At 33.3% G+C, this 16,831-nt stretch overlaps 1 protein-coding gene across 1 annotated transcript; it reads left to right on the top strand.

Annotated features, from left to right (window-relative positions):
* Positions 1 to 281: 281 nt before the first annotated feature.
* On the top strand, positions 282 to 8,761 carry LOC104900804 (hypothetical protein). The gene is made up of 5 exons (XM_010688326.4): positions 282 to 445; positions 565 to 718; positions 1,365 to 1,567; positions 7,720 to 7,810; positions 8,129 to 8,761. Exons 1-5 carry the CDS (start codon positions 437 to 439, stop codon positions 8,563 to 8,565), a joined length of 894 nt encoding a protein of 297 aa, XP_010686628.1. The 5' UTR covers positions 282 to 436; the 3' UTR covers positions 8,566 to 8,761.
* The last annotated feature ends 8,070 nt before the right edge of the window (positions 8,762 to 16,831 follow it).

Below are 16,831 nucleotides of genomic sequence, written 5' to 3'. Positions count from 1 at the left end.
TGATTGAATATTAATAATGTATTAATTGAGACGAATCAAACAAGACCCCATATGATTATATTTTTTTTTATAGATTGAAAGCAATTGAGAAGATTCTCTTTAAGTATGAATAGTGCCAAGATTCTAAGTGAGAAAGATAAAAAAAAACAGAGGGAGTACTACTTTATCAATTTTTCTTAAATATTGTGAAAAATTAATTAATATTATATTATGATACGGAGGGAAACTAGTTAACTAGATCAGACGGTATATAACTAGCCAATCCATGCTTTGGGTGCCACATAAGTTCCGTAGCCACCTACCACTCAGACTATTTATTCAAGTCAAGTGAAGTAAGACCCTCCCTTTTTTCATAATATCTTTGCTGCTTCGACTTGAATCTTGTAACTTGCGTTTTCCAATCGACCTCCTCACATTTTGGTTTGTAATTAATTCCATGGGAGAGGTATTGTGTGTTGAGCTTTCATCTATTAAATTGGGTCAAAACTATTTTTTATGATGATTATAATAAATTTTACATGATCAATGAAACTCTCATAGTATGTATATTTGATTACTATTTAGGAAAAGAAAGCTGGAGAAGGTGTTGAAGAGAAGAAGGAAAACGAAAGTAATGAAGAAAAGAGTAACGAAAATATAATCGTAATCAAAGTTGACATGCATTGTCAATGTGAGGCTTGTGCCAAGAAGATTTTCAGATCCCTTAAAGCTTATCAAGGTATGCCCTCTCTTTTAATTCTTTATTTATTAGTTATTACTATCATCTCTTTTAATTTAATTTGATTCTCTCTTGATTATATTATAACACTACGTTGATACTTGTTACTAATCGTGTATATTATATGATATTCATCTTATCATATATTCAACCGTCACCAAATACTTTGTAAATTTTGTATTATCATATGTGATTATCTAATGGATTGGTGAATATAATATCACTAAACCGCAAAGTAGAACCTACATATTTGCGAGGTACTTCCTCTATTTCTTTTTACTCGTAACGTAGCTCCTTGATATATAATTTAAGGAGAAGATTAGAGAAGGTATATAGATAAATTAATCAAAATAACTTAAACAATGATAAGAGTGATGGCTTAGGATGTTAAGGCTTAAATTATTTTGATTTTTTTTGAGGGATAAATTATTTTGATTAGTGTGTCCTTTTACATTCTCTAATCTTCTCTTTAAAATGCGTGTCAAGAAGCTATATTGCAAGTAAAAAGAAACAGAAGAAGTATACTGTACATGATAATAGCTCTCAAATCTCGAAAGCACAATATACAGTTCGAAATAAAAGAACATATCTCATCTTCATTGATAAGAACATACTGACCGTGTTATATATGTACCAAACTAAAAAGGGGTGGAAGATGTGGCGGTGGATCGAAAAACGAACATGGTGGTCGTAAAAGGGAAGACGGCTGAGCCTATGAAATTATGTGACAGAATCCGCCACAAAACGGGCCGAAATGCCCATTTATTGTCTCCTTTGCCCAAGCCTCAAGAGGAGCAACCCAAAGAGGATGAGAATAAGGTCCAAAAGGAACAACAACAAAAAGAACAAGTATGCATTTCCTATCTTTTTAGTACATGCATACATGTTTTTTTTTTTTTTGCTTTTTACAATTACTATTTTTTTAATAGATTAGTAGTAATGATAATCAAGAGCTCCTTAAGTTAGTGGTAGTTGCAACCTGCAAATTTAAATTTCAGTTGGAGATTAATGGAGAAAGCTGAATGCAATTTCAAAACGCAAACCACGTTTTTTTGATTAACTTCTCTATCTCGGTTAGTTATCCCAAATGATTAGCCCGGAGCGTTTGTTAGCTTTTGTCTTTTTAATGAACTACTCCTCTTAATATCTTCAATTGTGTGTTCAACAGATTTGTGATGAATATTTATAATTTTGAAGATACCTATTAAAATTGATGTGACAAGATCTCACATGGCAACAATTTATTAAAACGGAAAAATTTGGTTGAGATCGTCTAAATTACTGAGATGAGATTCTGCAAGTTACATTTACATATATATGTTATCGGCTTATGCATAATTGTTATCATCTAAGACATATTATTGTTTTCAGTTATTAAATTGATACTCCCTCTGTTTTTATTTGTTCTTTCTATTTAGGATTTTTTTGAGAGAGGAAAAAAGTCAAAGTATATGTATAAACTGATAGCAAATTTATAAATCTATAAAATGATATGTTCATTTGTTATTATTTTATACACAGTTGCTATTAGTTTATACATATCTTATATCAGTTTATAAAATGATATAAAAAATGTATACACTAAATAACAAATATGTAAATTTATAAATTGAAACTATTATGTTTGAAATGATAATAAATATATGCATAAATCGATAATTATTTAGCATAAATTGATCATATAGAAACACATATAATCTAAAATTTTAGAAAATTTTGAGACGCGTCTCAACCAAGATACTTCTTTTAAAAAACTATGATAAACTTGTGGTCCAAAGCTTACGAATTTCACCTTAGATTTTTTTTATGGCAAGTAATAGGTGACCAATAAAATTTGCAACATTAGCTGTAGATAATTAACTTTAGGGATTAGGCTCCAGCTGATTCGATTTTTATCATATACTAAGTGTACCGTACATATGGTACACTCAAAGTTGTTGTCATCTTCCTTTACTAAGTTGGAAGACTTCAAATGAGCAAAAAATCAAAATTGGAGACCTCCGAGTAAATGAGTCGTTACTACCCTTAAATGTATATGTAGGATACTCACGCGGGTCTATAGTAATTGTGGGAAGCTTGAATTACTAAGTTTTCTTGCATATTTTAGTATCAAAAGTAGCAGCTCACACAACACAAAGGAAAGATCAAAAATTGAAGCAGAGCTATGTGAATTACTCCCTCCGTTTTCTAAAGATCTTCCCACATACTGTTCCTACAGATACCAAGGAAAATCAAGTTGTGTGGGGCATGGTGTGAGTAAAGTAGGAGAGAGAAAGGGGTTAAGATAAATAAACAAATAAAAAGGGGTTAAAGTAGGAGAGAGAAAGGGAGTAAAATTGAATTAATAATGTAATAGTGAACCATATGATAGTGACATGAGAGGGTAAATAGGGAAATTTGTTTTGCCAAATAAGGAATAAAGCACTAGATGGAAGATCTTTTGGAAACACCCTTAAACGGAAAGAGGGAAGATCTTTAGGAAACGGAAAGAGTATGCAACTATATATAGAGTATGATACAATTAAATATAGTCTTAATAAAAACTATATAACCAAGTTCTTAACAATGTATATATGAAAAAATTTATCTAAAATAGTAATAGATGGTAATATAAATTAATGAGAGGAAACTCTCATCACTATATTGACATTATTCCTTTTACAAAACTACATTAAAAATTCATTACCATTATCATCGTTTATTATGTCAAACTGAACCATGCTAAGGTTTGTTGCATATAAACAGATGATAGGAAAAACTACTGTATTTGAGATAATAAGAGAAAGTAATTAGTAGTACAGTGAGAGTATGAGAGACAATACTGTAAGAACCTGAAGCAGCAAGTGGCCTACGTACACTGGTCTGACGTCCTTATCTTACTAAAACTGACACAAATGCACAAGTTTTTGTTATCAGTTTTCAGTTATCACAACTCATAAGGGCATGCAAAATTGCAAATAGATGAAAATTTTGAAAGGAGAGGGTAAAAAGCAAAAGGCACATCTTACAATGAAAGGGCTAGTTGATCGATCAAAGGGTGACATATTAATATGCCGACACCACAACCCCCACACCATCTGCATCTATACTACTACACTCCACAGTCCACAAGGCATTGCCTTAATTTGTCGCCTGTAATGTTGTTTTCATACCAGATTTGCGCCCATAAGTCCATAACATATTAAGACCGGTAATCTGAACTCTGAATTATACTTCATGCGTTTAGAAATAGTTGTACCATTTGCATAGTGTTTCTTATTTATACATCTTGCACTTTGATTGTCCTTGGTGATTTATATTTTAGAGAAAACATAGTTATATATATGAGATCTTATTAGATTTTTTTGAATGTATATTATTTTAATATCTTTTTATAATTTTTACTTATTGATAATTAGAGATATTGATGTTTGAAATTATGCATTGACAAACGTGAAAATATGAAATGATGCAACTATTTCTAAACAAATGAAGTATATAGGAGCTATTTCTCTCATAAAGTATTATTAGGAATTTATTTATAACTAGTTTTAGCATAATTGCGTTCTTGCTCTCTTGCATGCAGGATCTAATGCATTCTGCATGCACGAGAGCAAAACTCAATTATTGACTGGAAAGTTTGTTTATTTAAACTATTTAGTATCGAATAACAACTTACTGACTTATTCAATGTGGTTTTTATTAGTTTATTCTTGTTTTTCCACAAAATTTTAGGCGAAATAAGTATGTGATTCTTCAATTTTGTTTTAACTTTTGTTGGTTTGACCTAACATACATATCAATTCTTGTGCATTCAACTATTTAAGCCTATATTTGCACATCCAAAACATATACTTGCACATCCAACTAATTTATTTGCACATTTAAGTAATATGTTTGCACATCCAAGTAATATGTCTCTACATCCAAGATATATATTTGTCCATCCAAATTTGCGTATCCAAAGACTATATATGTATAGCCGAAACTATATATTTACCCATTCAAAGGGTAGGTTTCCACATTCAAAGACTATGTTTGAGCATCCAGACTACATATTTGCACATCTAAATACTATGTATTAATGTATATCTGTACATCCGAAAAATATGTTTGAACATCCAACAAGTATTCTTGTACATTCAAAAGGTAGGTTTGCGCATCCAAAGACTATGTTTGCACGTTCAAACTACATATTTGCACATTAAAAGACTATATTTGTACATCAAAAAATTATGCTTATACATCCAAAAAAATTACCTGCACATCCAAAACGTGTGGTTACACATCCAAAGACTATATTTGTACATCTAACGACTGATTTGTGTATTAATGAATTCCTAGATGTTCAAACTGGGGGGTTGGATGTGCATAGCTAAGGCATTAGATGTGCATCATATGTGTGTAGCTGTGCAAAATAGGAGATATAATTGGGTTTTTTTAGTCTAACTAGATCTAAGGGCATAATGGTCTTTTCGTCGTTTGTTCACCACTGAATAATGTGGAATTTAGCCTTTCTCTTAGCATATTGTTTGAAGTTAATGTTGTTAGTCAAGAAAGAGTAAAACGAGAACGTAAAGATAATGATAAATAATTAGTGAAACCATTATAATAACTGAAAAATGGGTAAACTAATAAAAATAAATGGGAGTAAATTTTAAAAAATCCGAACAACAACAATCAATAAGTAATGTAAGTAATCTCCTATATATATGTGGGAAAAGATGTATGCAAAATGCAAAGAAGAGGCAGTACCGTTTTTGAGTTATTGGTGCCCCGAACTACAAAATGGGGCCCTGGTTAGTAAGTAATACAAAAAAAAACTAATGTCTACCATTCTTGTACTTGTTTTCACTTTTCTTTTTTTCGAAACGACATACATATTTTCGCTACACATCAGAATATAAAATAAAAGATCCATAATAACCACAACATCCGAACATCGCAATAATGAGCCTCAATTTTAAAACACAAATGGGCAACACAATCATCACATACCACAATCTACAATACCTATAATTATTATTCAAATAAAAAAAAAATCTTAGAATAACAAAATCAAAAAACTAAAAATAACGTTAAAGACAACATAACCAAAAAAATTCAGATTTCACAATTACAACAACCAATAATATGAAATTAATCAACAACAATCTAATTTTTTTAAGGGAACAACAATCTGATTTCACAATACTTAGTCAACTTTTCAAGGAAAATTTAATTATAATAATGCGTGAAAACAAAGATAATTAGAAAATCATAACAAAGAATTAGATTGATGAATGTATAACACTTAGTTATTACTATGAAAAAATATGGTGTGTTATCAAATAATTATAATAATTCTTGGTTGAAAATCAAATAATAAAATTTAGAATTTCCAAAATCAAAAAATTCAAATGAAGAACAAAATTGCAGAGAAAAGAGTGAAATTACCTAAATATATTGTGCATTTGTACATTTTCACCAAACAAATTGCAACTAAATTTTATTTGGAATTGGAGAATAAATTAGAAAGGAAGTTGGAATTTGGGAATCGAATGAGAAAACCAGTCGGAGAATTGAATAAGAAACTGAAGTTGATGGAAGGAGTAATAGCTTGAAGAAGTATGGCGCAATTTTCAGCCGCATTTGTAACCTTGTAATAGTCTTTTCTTTTCCTTTTCTTTTCTAGTTTCCCTTCTTTCTCTCTTTGCCTTTACTTATTTGGGCTATGTGTTTTGGGGTCATTAGTACATGCCAATGCGGCCCTGGGAAGAAGGTGGGACAAGCTAAGCACACTAAAAGCGCGTAGTACGACGAAGAGTTGTATGTTGCATTTAGAAAGGCTGAATCACTCTCGAAATTTAGTGAGACCGTAGCTTTTAATTAGGAAGCTAAAGGTAGAAATATTAAATTAATTACTAAGCATTAATGATTGGTCAACGGGTGACTACGTCAATAAGCGATCAAGGGATCATCGTAACTCGTAAGGCCGCTTAAATCAAAACCTTATACTTCCTCCATTCTAAAATAATAAGTAAAATACTTCTCTCTTTTATTGAGCTTTTTTATAAAATTGTTTCACTCACTTCAAAACATAGGAAGTATATATATTTTTGCTCTTGAATTAATGGAGTATATGCTAGATGTTACACTTTAGAAAAAGTACATGAAATATATTAGTCAATTTAGATCTCATGCAATGAGTTTGCTATATATCTCAGATCAGATATGCTTTAATATCTCCCACACACTTTGAATTGTAAATAGTTGCTATCAATCATGAATGAATACTCTACATATATGCAAAGAGAAGATCACCATAGCTTTTTTTTTCGTCTATCGACTGAAACAGTCTAAATACGTACTTCATCCTATCCTTTTTTCCATTATAGATTAGGGAACATATTCTTTTATTTTAGTATACTATTTAAAAGATCTCAAATTCGTCCTACTTTGATCTCTTTTATACATGACCAATAATCTTCACTTTTGAGGTATTATTACTGTCCTTCTCTATCCTACTAGAAGACAGTCCCTTTCTATGTTACTGTTAGATCCTCCACTTACATGACCAATAATCGACAGTCCCTTTTTTCTCTGAAGAAATGATACCAATATTACTTTATCTTGGTTTACTATACTGCTCGTGAAATGATTTTTATATAGTTAAGCCTTCCTATATATGCTCTTTTAAGGGAATATCCATAGTTTGTATAAGAGCTTATTTAAACTTATTCGAACTTCATTTTTATGAAATAAGTTGAAAAGAACGACACTACTTCAATATCATTTTTAAGTATTAGTAGATTCATTTTTGAAATTAGTAAGATATTTTAGTATTGTGGTCATTTATCCAAATGTCATGTTTGCATAATACGAATTTTAATTTTTTATATGATTATCGCCACCAACTCCTAAATTTCTCTCCTTTTTATAACTTTTTACTCCTACTTAGAAAATATGCTGTGTCCATTATTTATTATTTATCGCCTTCCAGACAGGTTGTTAATATAATTGTATTGATTGTTTTGTGGCAGCCACCTCCTATAGTAAAAGTTGTTTTACAAGTCTATATGCATTGTGAAGCTTGTGCACAACTTTTACGGAAGCGCATTCGAAAGATGAAAGGTGCGTTATTCCAAATAAATACTATTAGTCTATTATGTTCCGAGATACAAGTACTATATATATATACACCGAGAGTTAGGCGTATGCGAGGTTGAATTTCTTATCTTACTCATTTGGAATTAGTATTAATTTAAAGTCACGCACCCAAATGAGCAAATGAGTAAAGATAGAGATTTGGGTGTATGTACGTCTAGCTCTCGTTGTATGCATGGGAAACATTAGGAAACATGAAATGTGCTTAATCCAAACGTACTAGCTGTATCAAGATTATTATAGTATCTACTAAACATATGAATTTGAATTATTGATGATTAACAGGAATAGAGTCAGTGGAAACAGATGTAGGGAAAAGTCAAGTGATTGTGAAAGGTGTGATTGGAGATCCAGAAAATTTGGTTAAGTATGTACATAAAAGGACAAGGAAGCAAGTGTCCTTAGTCAAGGATGAAGAAGATAAAAAACAAGATACGAGCACTAGTAGTGAACAAGAGAAGAAAGGAGAAGATAAAAAAGAAGCAAAAGAGAATAACAATAATGATGAACAAGTCCCTAAGAATAATATTCCTATTATTGAAGATCATGCTAAGATGCTGATGATGATGGGTGATATGAATAGATCATACGATTATTATTGGCCATCTACAACACCAAGGTATGATCATATGGAGTATCATCATGATCAACATCCTAATAATCTCAATCATCAGCCTCAAATTTTTAGCGATGAGAACCCAAATGCATGTTCTGTTATGTGAACATACATAACTTTAATTTCATGTATGGAGTATCTAGCTATAGCTATAGTTGCATTAATAATTGTTTGTTAGTATGATAATATGATTAAGACGTCTTTAATTAGTTTCCCTTGTTTTTTTAGTATGTTACTGTCTATAGTCTATATTCAACAAGACATGATAAATTTAATTATATGCACTATTTTTTTTCTATCAATTTTGATGTGAAGTGAAAGGTAAAAAGCAACCATTATGTGAAGTGAAAGCTAAATTGATGGGAGATATATATTTCTTGTTGGACCTTTTGAGTATAATGGACGTTATTTAAGTGGACGCAATTGATCCTGATCAGCCAAAGGCAATCAATCATAATGTTCTTGATCTATGTTTTACAACAATGTACTGCTTTCTCAAAGCTAATTTATGATCCTCATCAGCCAATTATTAACTTAATATAAGTAAGATACTTATTATGATTCCTTTGTTGCTTATGGCAACTAGGTACATTACTACAAATTAAAATTTTATATTTCGCAATTTGTATGTCACTTGGTAATTGGTATGATGCGATTATGACCATGTCTCACCATTGATAATAAAATTATAAGGCACACTATAATCAGATAAACAATAAAAAAGGTTGTACACATACTGTTAGATTTGGAAAAACTCCTCTCTGGAGTGATGACCATTGATCAATATTTATAGTTTACAACCTAAGAATAGTCCTATACATATTAGGAAATTTACAAAGTAGGATTTTATGAGCAAAATATATCCTAAATTATATTGTATTCTATCACACCCCTTCAGTCGGAGCAGGAGGAGGGCGAACGCTGAGATAGGACTTAAACTCCAAAATAACTGCCACCGAAGACCTTTAGTGAATATGTCAGCAAACTGATATCTCATAGGAACATGTGAAACTCGTACCTGGCCCAAGATAAAATTCTCCCCATCAAAATGAATATCCATCTCAACATGCTTGGTGTGTTGGTGCTTAACTCGGTTGCGAGATAAATAAATAGCACTGACATTATCACAATAAACAATAGTAGCCAGTCGAAGAGGACAATGTAACTCCAAAAGAAGATTACATAACTTACAAGATTCCGCGACAACATTGACGACTCCATGATATTCTGCTTCGACACTTGATCTAGAAAGAGTAGGCTGACGCTTAGACTGCCAAGAAATTAAGTTATCTTTAATAAAAACAACAACATTTAAAAGTAGAACGGCTAGTATCAGGACACATGCCCCCCTATCAGCATCAGTATAGGTGATCAAGAGCAATTGAATAGTAGGATATAAATGTAATCCATGATCAATGGTTCCCTGAATATCATATCGGATGAGTTTTAATGAATTATAATGTGTCTTCGGAGGATCATGCATAAAAAGGCATATTTGTTCACTGCATAAGCAATATATGGTCGAGTAAAAATGAGGTTCTGCAGAGCACCTGCTAAACTGCGATAATGAGTCGGATCTACCTAGGCCTGGCAAACAGATCAGGTCGGGTCGGGTTCAGGTCGACCCATATAATAAACGAGTCAGATACCCCTGAACCTGACCCATTTACTTAAACAGGTCAAAAAATTCAACCCTGACCTGACCTATTTATAAACGGGTTGACCTGATTTGATCTGTCTAACCTTTTAAATTTTTAAACATGTTAATTAATTGGGTTCGACCCGATCAACCCATTTAAAATCAATACAACAAACCAACAATGCAACATTGTCAAGGCAAAAACTAAACTGATATTTCATATGTTAAAACTTAAAAGGCCTACCATCCAAAAGTGGATGACAATCAAAAAGTGGATGATAATCCAAAAGGGCAGTAGCTCCACTGCTCCAGCCTCCAAGGCTCCAAATGTAATGTTTAAGCAAAAATAACAGCCATAAATCAGTTTCACCAAAATACCAAGTCCTAAATTATTACATGTTGATGGTATGAAAATAATATTTAAATTTGATTTGGGGCATTGGACATTTCCGATTCAGCAGGACTTTGGGGAGCACTCTCTGGAGGGCTTGGTGTCTCAACTTCTTCTTCCACCTTCAAGGTCATAATCTTCCCACACAAGTCATCAAGTTGAGGATCCATTGTTGCTATATAGCAAGCCAAAAAATAAAATAAAAAATACAGATTTAGAATGTATATAAGTAACAGACAAGTCCAATAAATTATATTAAGAACATATGATCGATTACCTTCACCAAAAGTCCAATCTTTGACACAAATGATAGCTTCGGCAGTGGCTGGTTTCAAAGAACTCCTAAAACAGTCAAGAACCCTCCCACCAGTACTGAACGCAGACTCGGAGGCCACAGTAGAGATTGGTATTGCAAGAATATCCCTTGCCATCATAGCAAGAACAGGATACCGCACCTCATTAGTCCTCCAATGGTACAAGATGTCCAGGTTTGTTGTACGAGGAAGTAGTGCCTCATCCAAGTAAACTTGCAGATCAGTTTTAACAGCCACGGTTGATTTCACAGAGGAGAAGCTATCAAAATCCTACATAAAAAAAAAAACAGAAAAAGTTAGATAAACAAGCTGAATTATTACAAGTTTAAGTATAAAGGAAGTCACAGCAGGATTTAAAAACAAACTTACATTCATAAACTCGTCACCAGCACCATTCAAAGAGGTAGCATCAGCTTCTACAGTAGTAGAACGACGTCTACGTGATGGCAAAACAGAGGATTGGGCAGCATATGACTCATACAAAGCATGAAACCTATTCTTGAACTTTTCCAACTCAAGGTCACCCTCAGCATCACCATAAATCCTCTTGAAAGCCCACTCTACAAACTGATATTTAAAGCAGGGCTCCAAAACAACAGCAACCGCCATAATAATGCTGAAATTTGCCCAATACTTGGAGAATTTTTCAAACATCTTACTAGCCATTCTTTGCATAAATCTATCACCACTCTCCTTTTTCATCTTTCAAGAGCACTCGAATTTTAAGCATGTTAGACAAATACATATTAGCAGTAGGATAATGGTAGCCAGAAAAAAATATTAGTGACCTCATAAAACACTTTCAAGAACTTAAAGAGTTTCTCAATCCTCCCCCATTCTTCAGTTGTGGGGCAGTGCACATAATTAGCATCAACCTTTTGAAAATGAATGAAAGCCTTCTTGTAAAACAAAACACTCTCTAACATTAAGTAAGTAGAGTTCCATCTAGTTGGAACATCTTGCCTTAATCCCTTAGATTTGTCAAGTTCAACATGTGCAACACAAGTTTAAAACCTTTGTCTCCTAGCTTGAGAACCCTTGCAATACTTAACACTATCTCTCACCTTCAAAACAGCCTCATCAATTTCTTTTAAGCCATCTTGCACAATTAGATTTAATATGTGTGCACACATCTTACATGAAAGTAATCACCACTACATATCAAATCAAGCTCACCCTTTGAACATTCAGCAAAAACATCATTTGAAGAGGCATTATCCAATGTAATAGACATGATTTTCTTTTGAATTCCCCAATCTTTCAACATACCACAAACATGATCAGACAAATGCACACCTGTATGTGGTGGAGGCATAAAACGAAAATTAAGAATTCTCTTTTGCAAACGCCAATAATTATCCACAAAATGGGCAGTCAATGAAATATAACCATCCGTAGTAATGGAAGACCAACAATCAGATATTAATGCAATCCTACCACGAACTAAACCTAACTCATCTTTTAATTTACCCTTCTCCCTAACATACAATTTCTGAATATCAGCCTTAAGAGTGTTTCTTGACACAACTTTCACATTAGGATTGAGGTATGTAAAACATCTCCTAACACCTTCATACTCAGCAAATTGAAATGGTAAATCATGCCTCACAACAGCAATAGCTAACATCTCACGAAACACATCAAGATTAACATCAGGCATCCTATTTAGCAAAGAACCAGAACTACTAGAATCTAAAATCATTTGTCCAACATCCAAATAGGACCTCCTCTTACAATTCTTAAGGTGGCGTCTTAAGTTACCTGTACCCATGCTACTATCTGCATTGTAGACCTGGCCACATTTCTTGCACTTGCACACCAGGTTGCCATGCTCATCAGGCTCTTCAAGGAACTCAAAATGGACCCATACATCAGATGTCAGCCTCCTCTGCCTCTTGGTGTGCTTCATAGGCTTGTGAAGTGCATCCTCTTGTTTCGGTACCTTTTTCTTCTTGTCAGCAGTTTGGTGTGTCTGGTGTGAATTCATCTCTTCATCACTCTCAAGAACCACATGAAAAGTTTCAGCTGCTGCCATGGTTTGAGTGGCCACATAATGACACAAATATAACTTATTAGGATCAACATAACAACACAACAGTAGGAACTCGAACTAGTAAGTAAAAAAAATAGCAAATAATTACACAAAACATAAATCAAAGAAAACCATATATAATTAGACAAATAGAGAAGATTACAAAGTACTCCCTCCCTTTCCTAAAGATCTTCTCTCTTTCCGTTTAAGGGTGTTTCCAAAAGATCTTCCCTCTTTTGCTTTATTCCTTATTTGGCAAAACAAATTTCCCTATTTACCCTCTCATGTCACTATCATATGGTCCACCATTACATTATTAATTCAATTTTACTCCCTTTCTCTCTCCTACTTTAACTCCTTTTTATTTGTTTATTTATCTTAACCCCTTTCTCTCTCCTACTTTACTCACACCATGCCCCACACAACTTGATTTTCCTTAGTATCCGTAGGAACAATAAGTGGGAAGATCTTTAGGAAACGGAGGGAGTAAATAACACTATAACAGTAGAAAATTACACAAAATAAATAGTACCAAATAGTTACACAAAATATCAGTGCATGAGAAAGAAAAATCTCAAAAAAGGGGACAGAATATCAGTACAAAATAAAAGCAGTTTGCACAATATAAAATAAACAATATATAAAAATAATGAAATAAATATAAAATAAACAATGTAAAAAAGGGGACCGAAATAAAGATACAAAAATAAACAATATAAAATAAAAATACGAATTACGAAATAATATATAAAATCAGAAATTCAGAATAGCAGATACGAAATAAATTTACGAAATAAACAATATAAAATAATATACAAAAATAAACAATATGAAATAGAAGCAGTATAATTACACAAAATAAAAACATTATAAAATCAGAAATAAATGATTAATCACTTCAAATAATGAAATAATAGCAGATAAATACATAAAATAAATAATGCTAAAAATTGAAGAAAATACACTTACAAAGTTGATGGTGGCGATTGGTGGTGGTGTGGTGGCGTGATGACGTCTCCGGTCTGCCGTGAGAGAGTCTCAAGTTCAAGCTACAGACTACAGTAGACTAGTAAAGTAGTAAGTTAGGGTTCAGATTTGTCAAGTTTAGAGAGAATGAGAGATGAGTTCATGAGAGTAGTAGGTGAATGAGAAACGGCTACAATAAACAAGAAATCACAAAACCCTAACTTAATATATATTAGGGGTTAGTAGGGCAAGTTGATAAGTAGTTTATTTGGGCAGTTGGGCTTTAGAGTTTAGTCCATTAAATTTTTACTAAGTTGCACGAACTAAAAAGCAAATGTGTGAAATAGAAATACTAAGTTAAATGGGTTAGGCGGGTCAACCCGACCTGAATCTGACCCAATTAAATAAACGGGTTGAGTAGGTTATTTTCAGGTTGAATTTTTTAACCTGAACCTACCCATTTAATAAACGGGTCGGGTCCGGTTCACCCATTTACTTAATCGGGTCGAAAACCTCAACCCTAACCCGCTTTAAACGGGTTAGGTTCAGGTCGGGTTATCGAGTTGGGTCAGCTTTTGCCAGGCCTAGATCTACCACAGGGAGGACCCGCATCTACACTAAGCTTATAGTTAGTGTCAATAGGAGTCGTGGCAGGCTTACAATTTCCTTTACATGCATGCTCCAGTATTTTCCGAGCATACTTTTTTCTGTGAAAGAAGCATGTAGGAAGGTGTGCGAGTAGCAAAAATGCTTAAAAATAATTGAATGGCCTTAAATCAAACATGGGAAATTCAGATTTCAAGTGAGCAATGATATGATCATGCAGAGCATCAGAAGATGTACACAAAATAATATCATTAATATAAATAAGAAGATAAGCCATATCATTTCCCTGACGAAAAGTGAATAAAGAGTGGTCACTCTAGGCAACAACAAATCCTATTTGAAGAGAACATGTGTAAAACACTAATACCAAGCTTAAGGAGCTTGTTTAAGACGATAAAGAGCCTTGCATAGGAGAAAAACATAATGAGGAAACCTTTTATCAACAAAAACGGGGAGTTGATGCATATACACTGTTTCCTATAAGTCGCCATGTAAAAAAGCATTTTTTATGTTAATTTGATGAATAGACTAGTTACGAGCCATAACTAACCATAACAATGTATAAATAGTAGCAGGAAGAACAATTGGACTGAAAGTGTCATCACAATCCACGCCAACCTCCTAAGACCTGTCATCACAAACAAGACGAGTTTTGTGCCTTTGAAGGTCACCTTTATCATTTTATTTGTGACTATAAATCCACATGCAATTAACAATATTCATCCCCATAGGCCTAGGTACTAATTCTCATGTCCCTATATTAATTAAAGCATTGTATTCATCATACATCGCCACATTCTAATTTTGGTCAGACAAAGCTTGTTTGTGAATTTTTGGAATAGAGGAACGATGAATAGGAATAGAGGAGTGATGGGTTTTAAAATATACCGCAAGTGCACGGTGTCTGTTTAGCAGAAACTGGCAAATACGGGCCGATCCACAGGGAGAGGAGTTCTACAGATTTATGTTCAATTATCTAACTACTTCCAGAGAAGAAATGATTGAGTAATTAATAACTAAACTAGAACGCAGAAAAATGGGAATTTATCAAATAATTAAAACCTAGGGCAATCGATCGGTCCACCATGCTTATACCAGTTTAATCAATATAATATAGTTCAACAACACTTGGATTGAGGTTCGAATAAATGAAGATTCGCTAATCCTTGGTCAGGCATTAACAACTCCTAGATTAACATATGCCAGTACGGTCGCTCAACATAATCAAATCTACCTATTGTAACAAGCCTCTAATGAATATGATCTTTCGATTCTAATTCTTATTAGCTAAACATAACTCATGATATTGCGCAATTACATGAATTAAACAAGTATAACAAATCAATAGGAATTATTCTAATTCAATCCAATTATTGAAGAACATCAAACCACAATAAAAAAGGTATAAACATGGCTTCCCTCTCTAAACCCTAGAAATAGACTACTCACTCATGATGATATTAAACGCAATAAACATAATCAAAGTAAAAGAATTCATGAAATTAAACTAAGTAGAGAAGAATACCAAATGATTGAAGAACGATGGAAAAGGAAATCGACGATCTATATAATCTTCCAATGTAAAAGTTCAACAAAAGTAGAGAGAATAAACTAAGTGTTTGGCCCTAAAAAACGTAGAAAATAAGATAGGTTTAACGAAATACTAAAAACCTATTTATACTAATTACAAAACCGGCTAAAAAACCCGAAAAATCGCGTCCTGAGAGTCCGCCCGTCGACCGGGCGAAATCCGCCCGGTCGGGCGACGGTGATCAGAAATTTACGACAAAAAAGCAAATCCCCCGGTCGACCGGGCGAACCCGCCCGTGGGCGCGTAAGCAAATTTTCCCATTTGGTCGCCCGGTTGACCGGGCTAACATTCCTTGAATTTTGGTGAAAAAATAATCGCCCGGTTGGGCAAAACCGCCCGGTCGACCGGGCGGAGAAACAGTGATTTTTGCGTCAACTTGTGAAGGTTGTATCTCTCAAACCAGATGTCGGATTGGGCCGTGTGACCTATCATTGGAAAGCCCTTGAAGTCTGTTTCCAACCCAATTGGAATTTTGTGATTATCAATTGTATATCAAAAGTTATGGCCAAAATATGAACAGGTGTCAGTTTTTACACTTCGTTCGCTAACTCTTTGCTTCATTCTAACTCGAAATTGTCCCGAATGGATGCATTGTGATCCTTGAGCAATATATCTTCATCTTCAATGATTGATAAGCTTGATCTTAGGTAATCATAATCAATTTGCATCAAAGTAACCTGAAAATGAACAAAACACGCAAACGGGGAGTAGTAGAGCACAAACTTACGTAATTCATTCCATTATGCACCTAAATGCTCTAAAAGGAGTTCTAAATGCAATCAAAATGCATCTAAAATGCTATATATATATGTGACATATCAAACTCCCCCAAG

Source organism: Beta vulgaris, chromosome 8 (assembly GCF_026745355.1).
Source record: "Beta vulgaris subsp. vulgaris cultivar EL10 chromosome 8, EL10.2, whole genome shotgun sequence".
In the NCBI taxonomy this organism is placed as follows: Eukaryota; Viridiplantae; Streptophyta; class Magnoliopsida; order Caryophyllales; family Amaranthaceae; genus Beta; species Beta vulgaris.
This window is presented reverse-complemented; position numbering and strand designations above follow the sequence as displayed.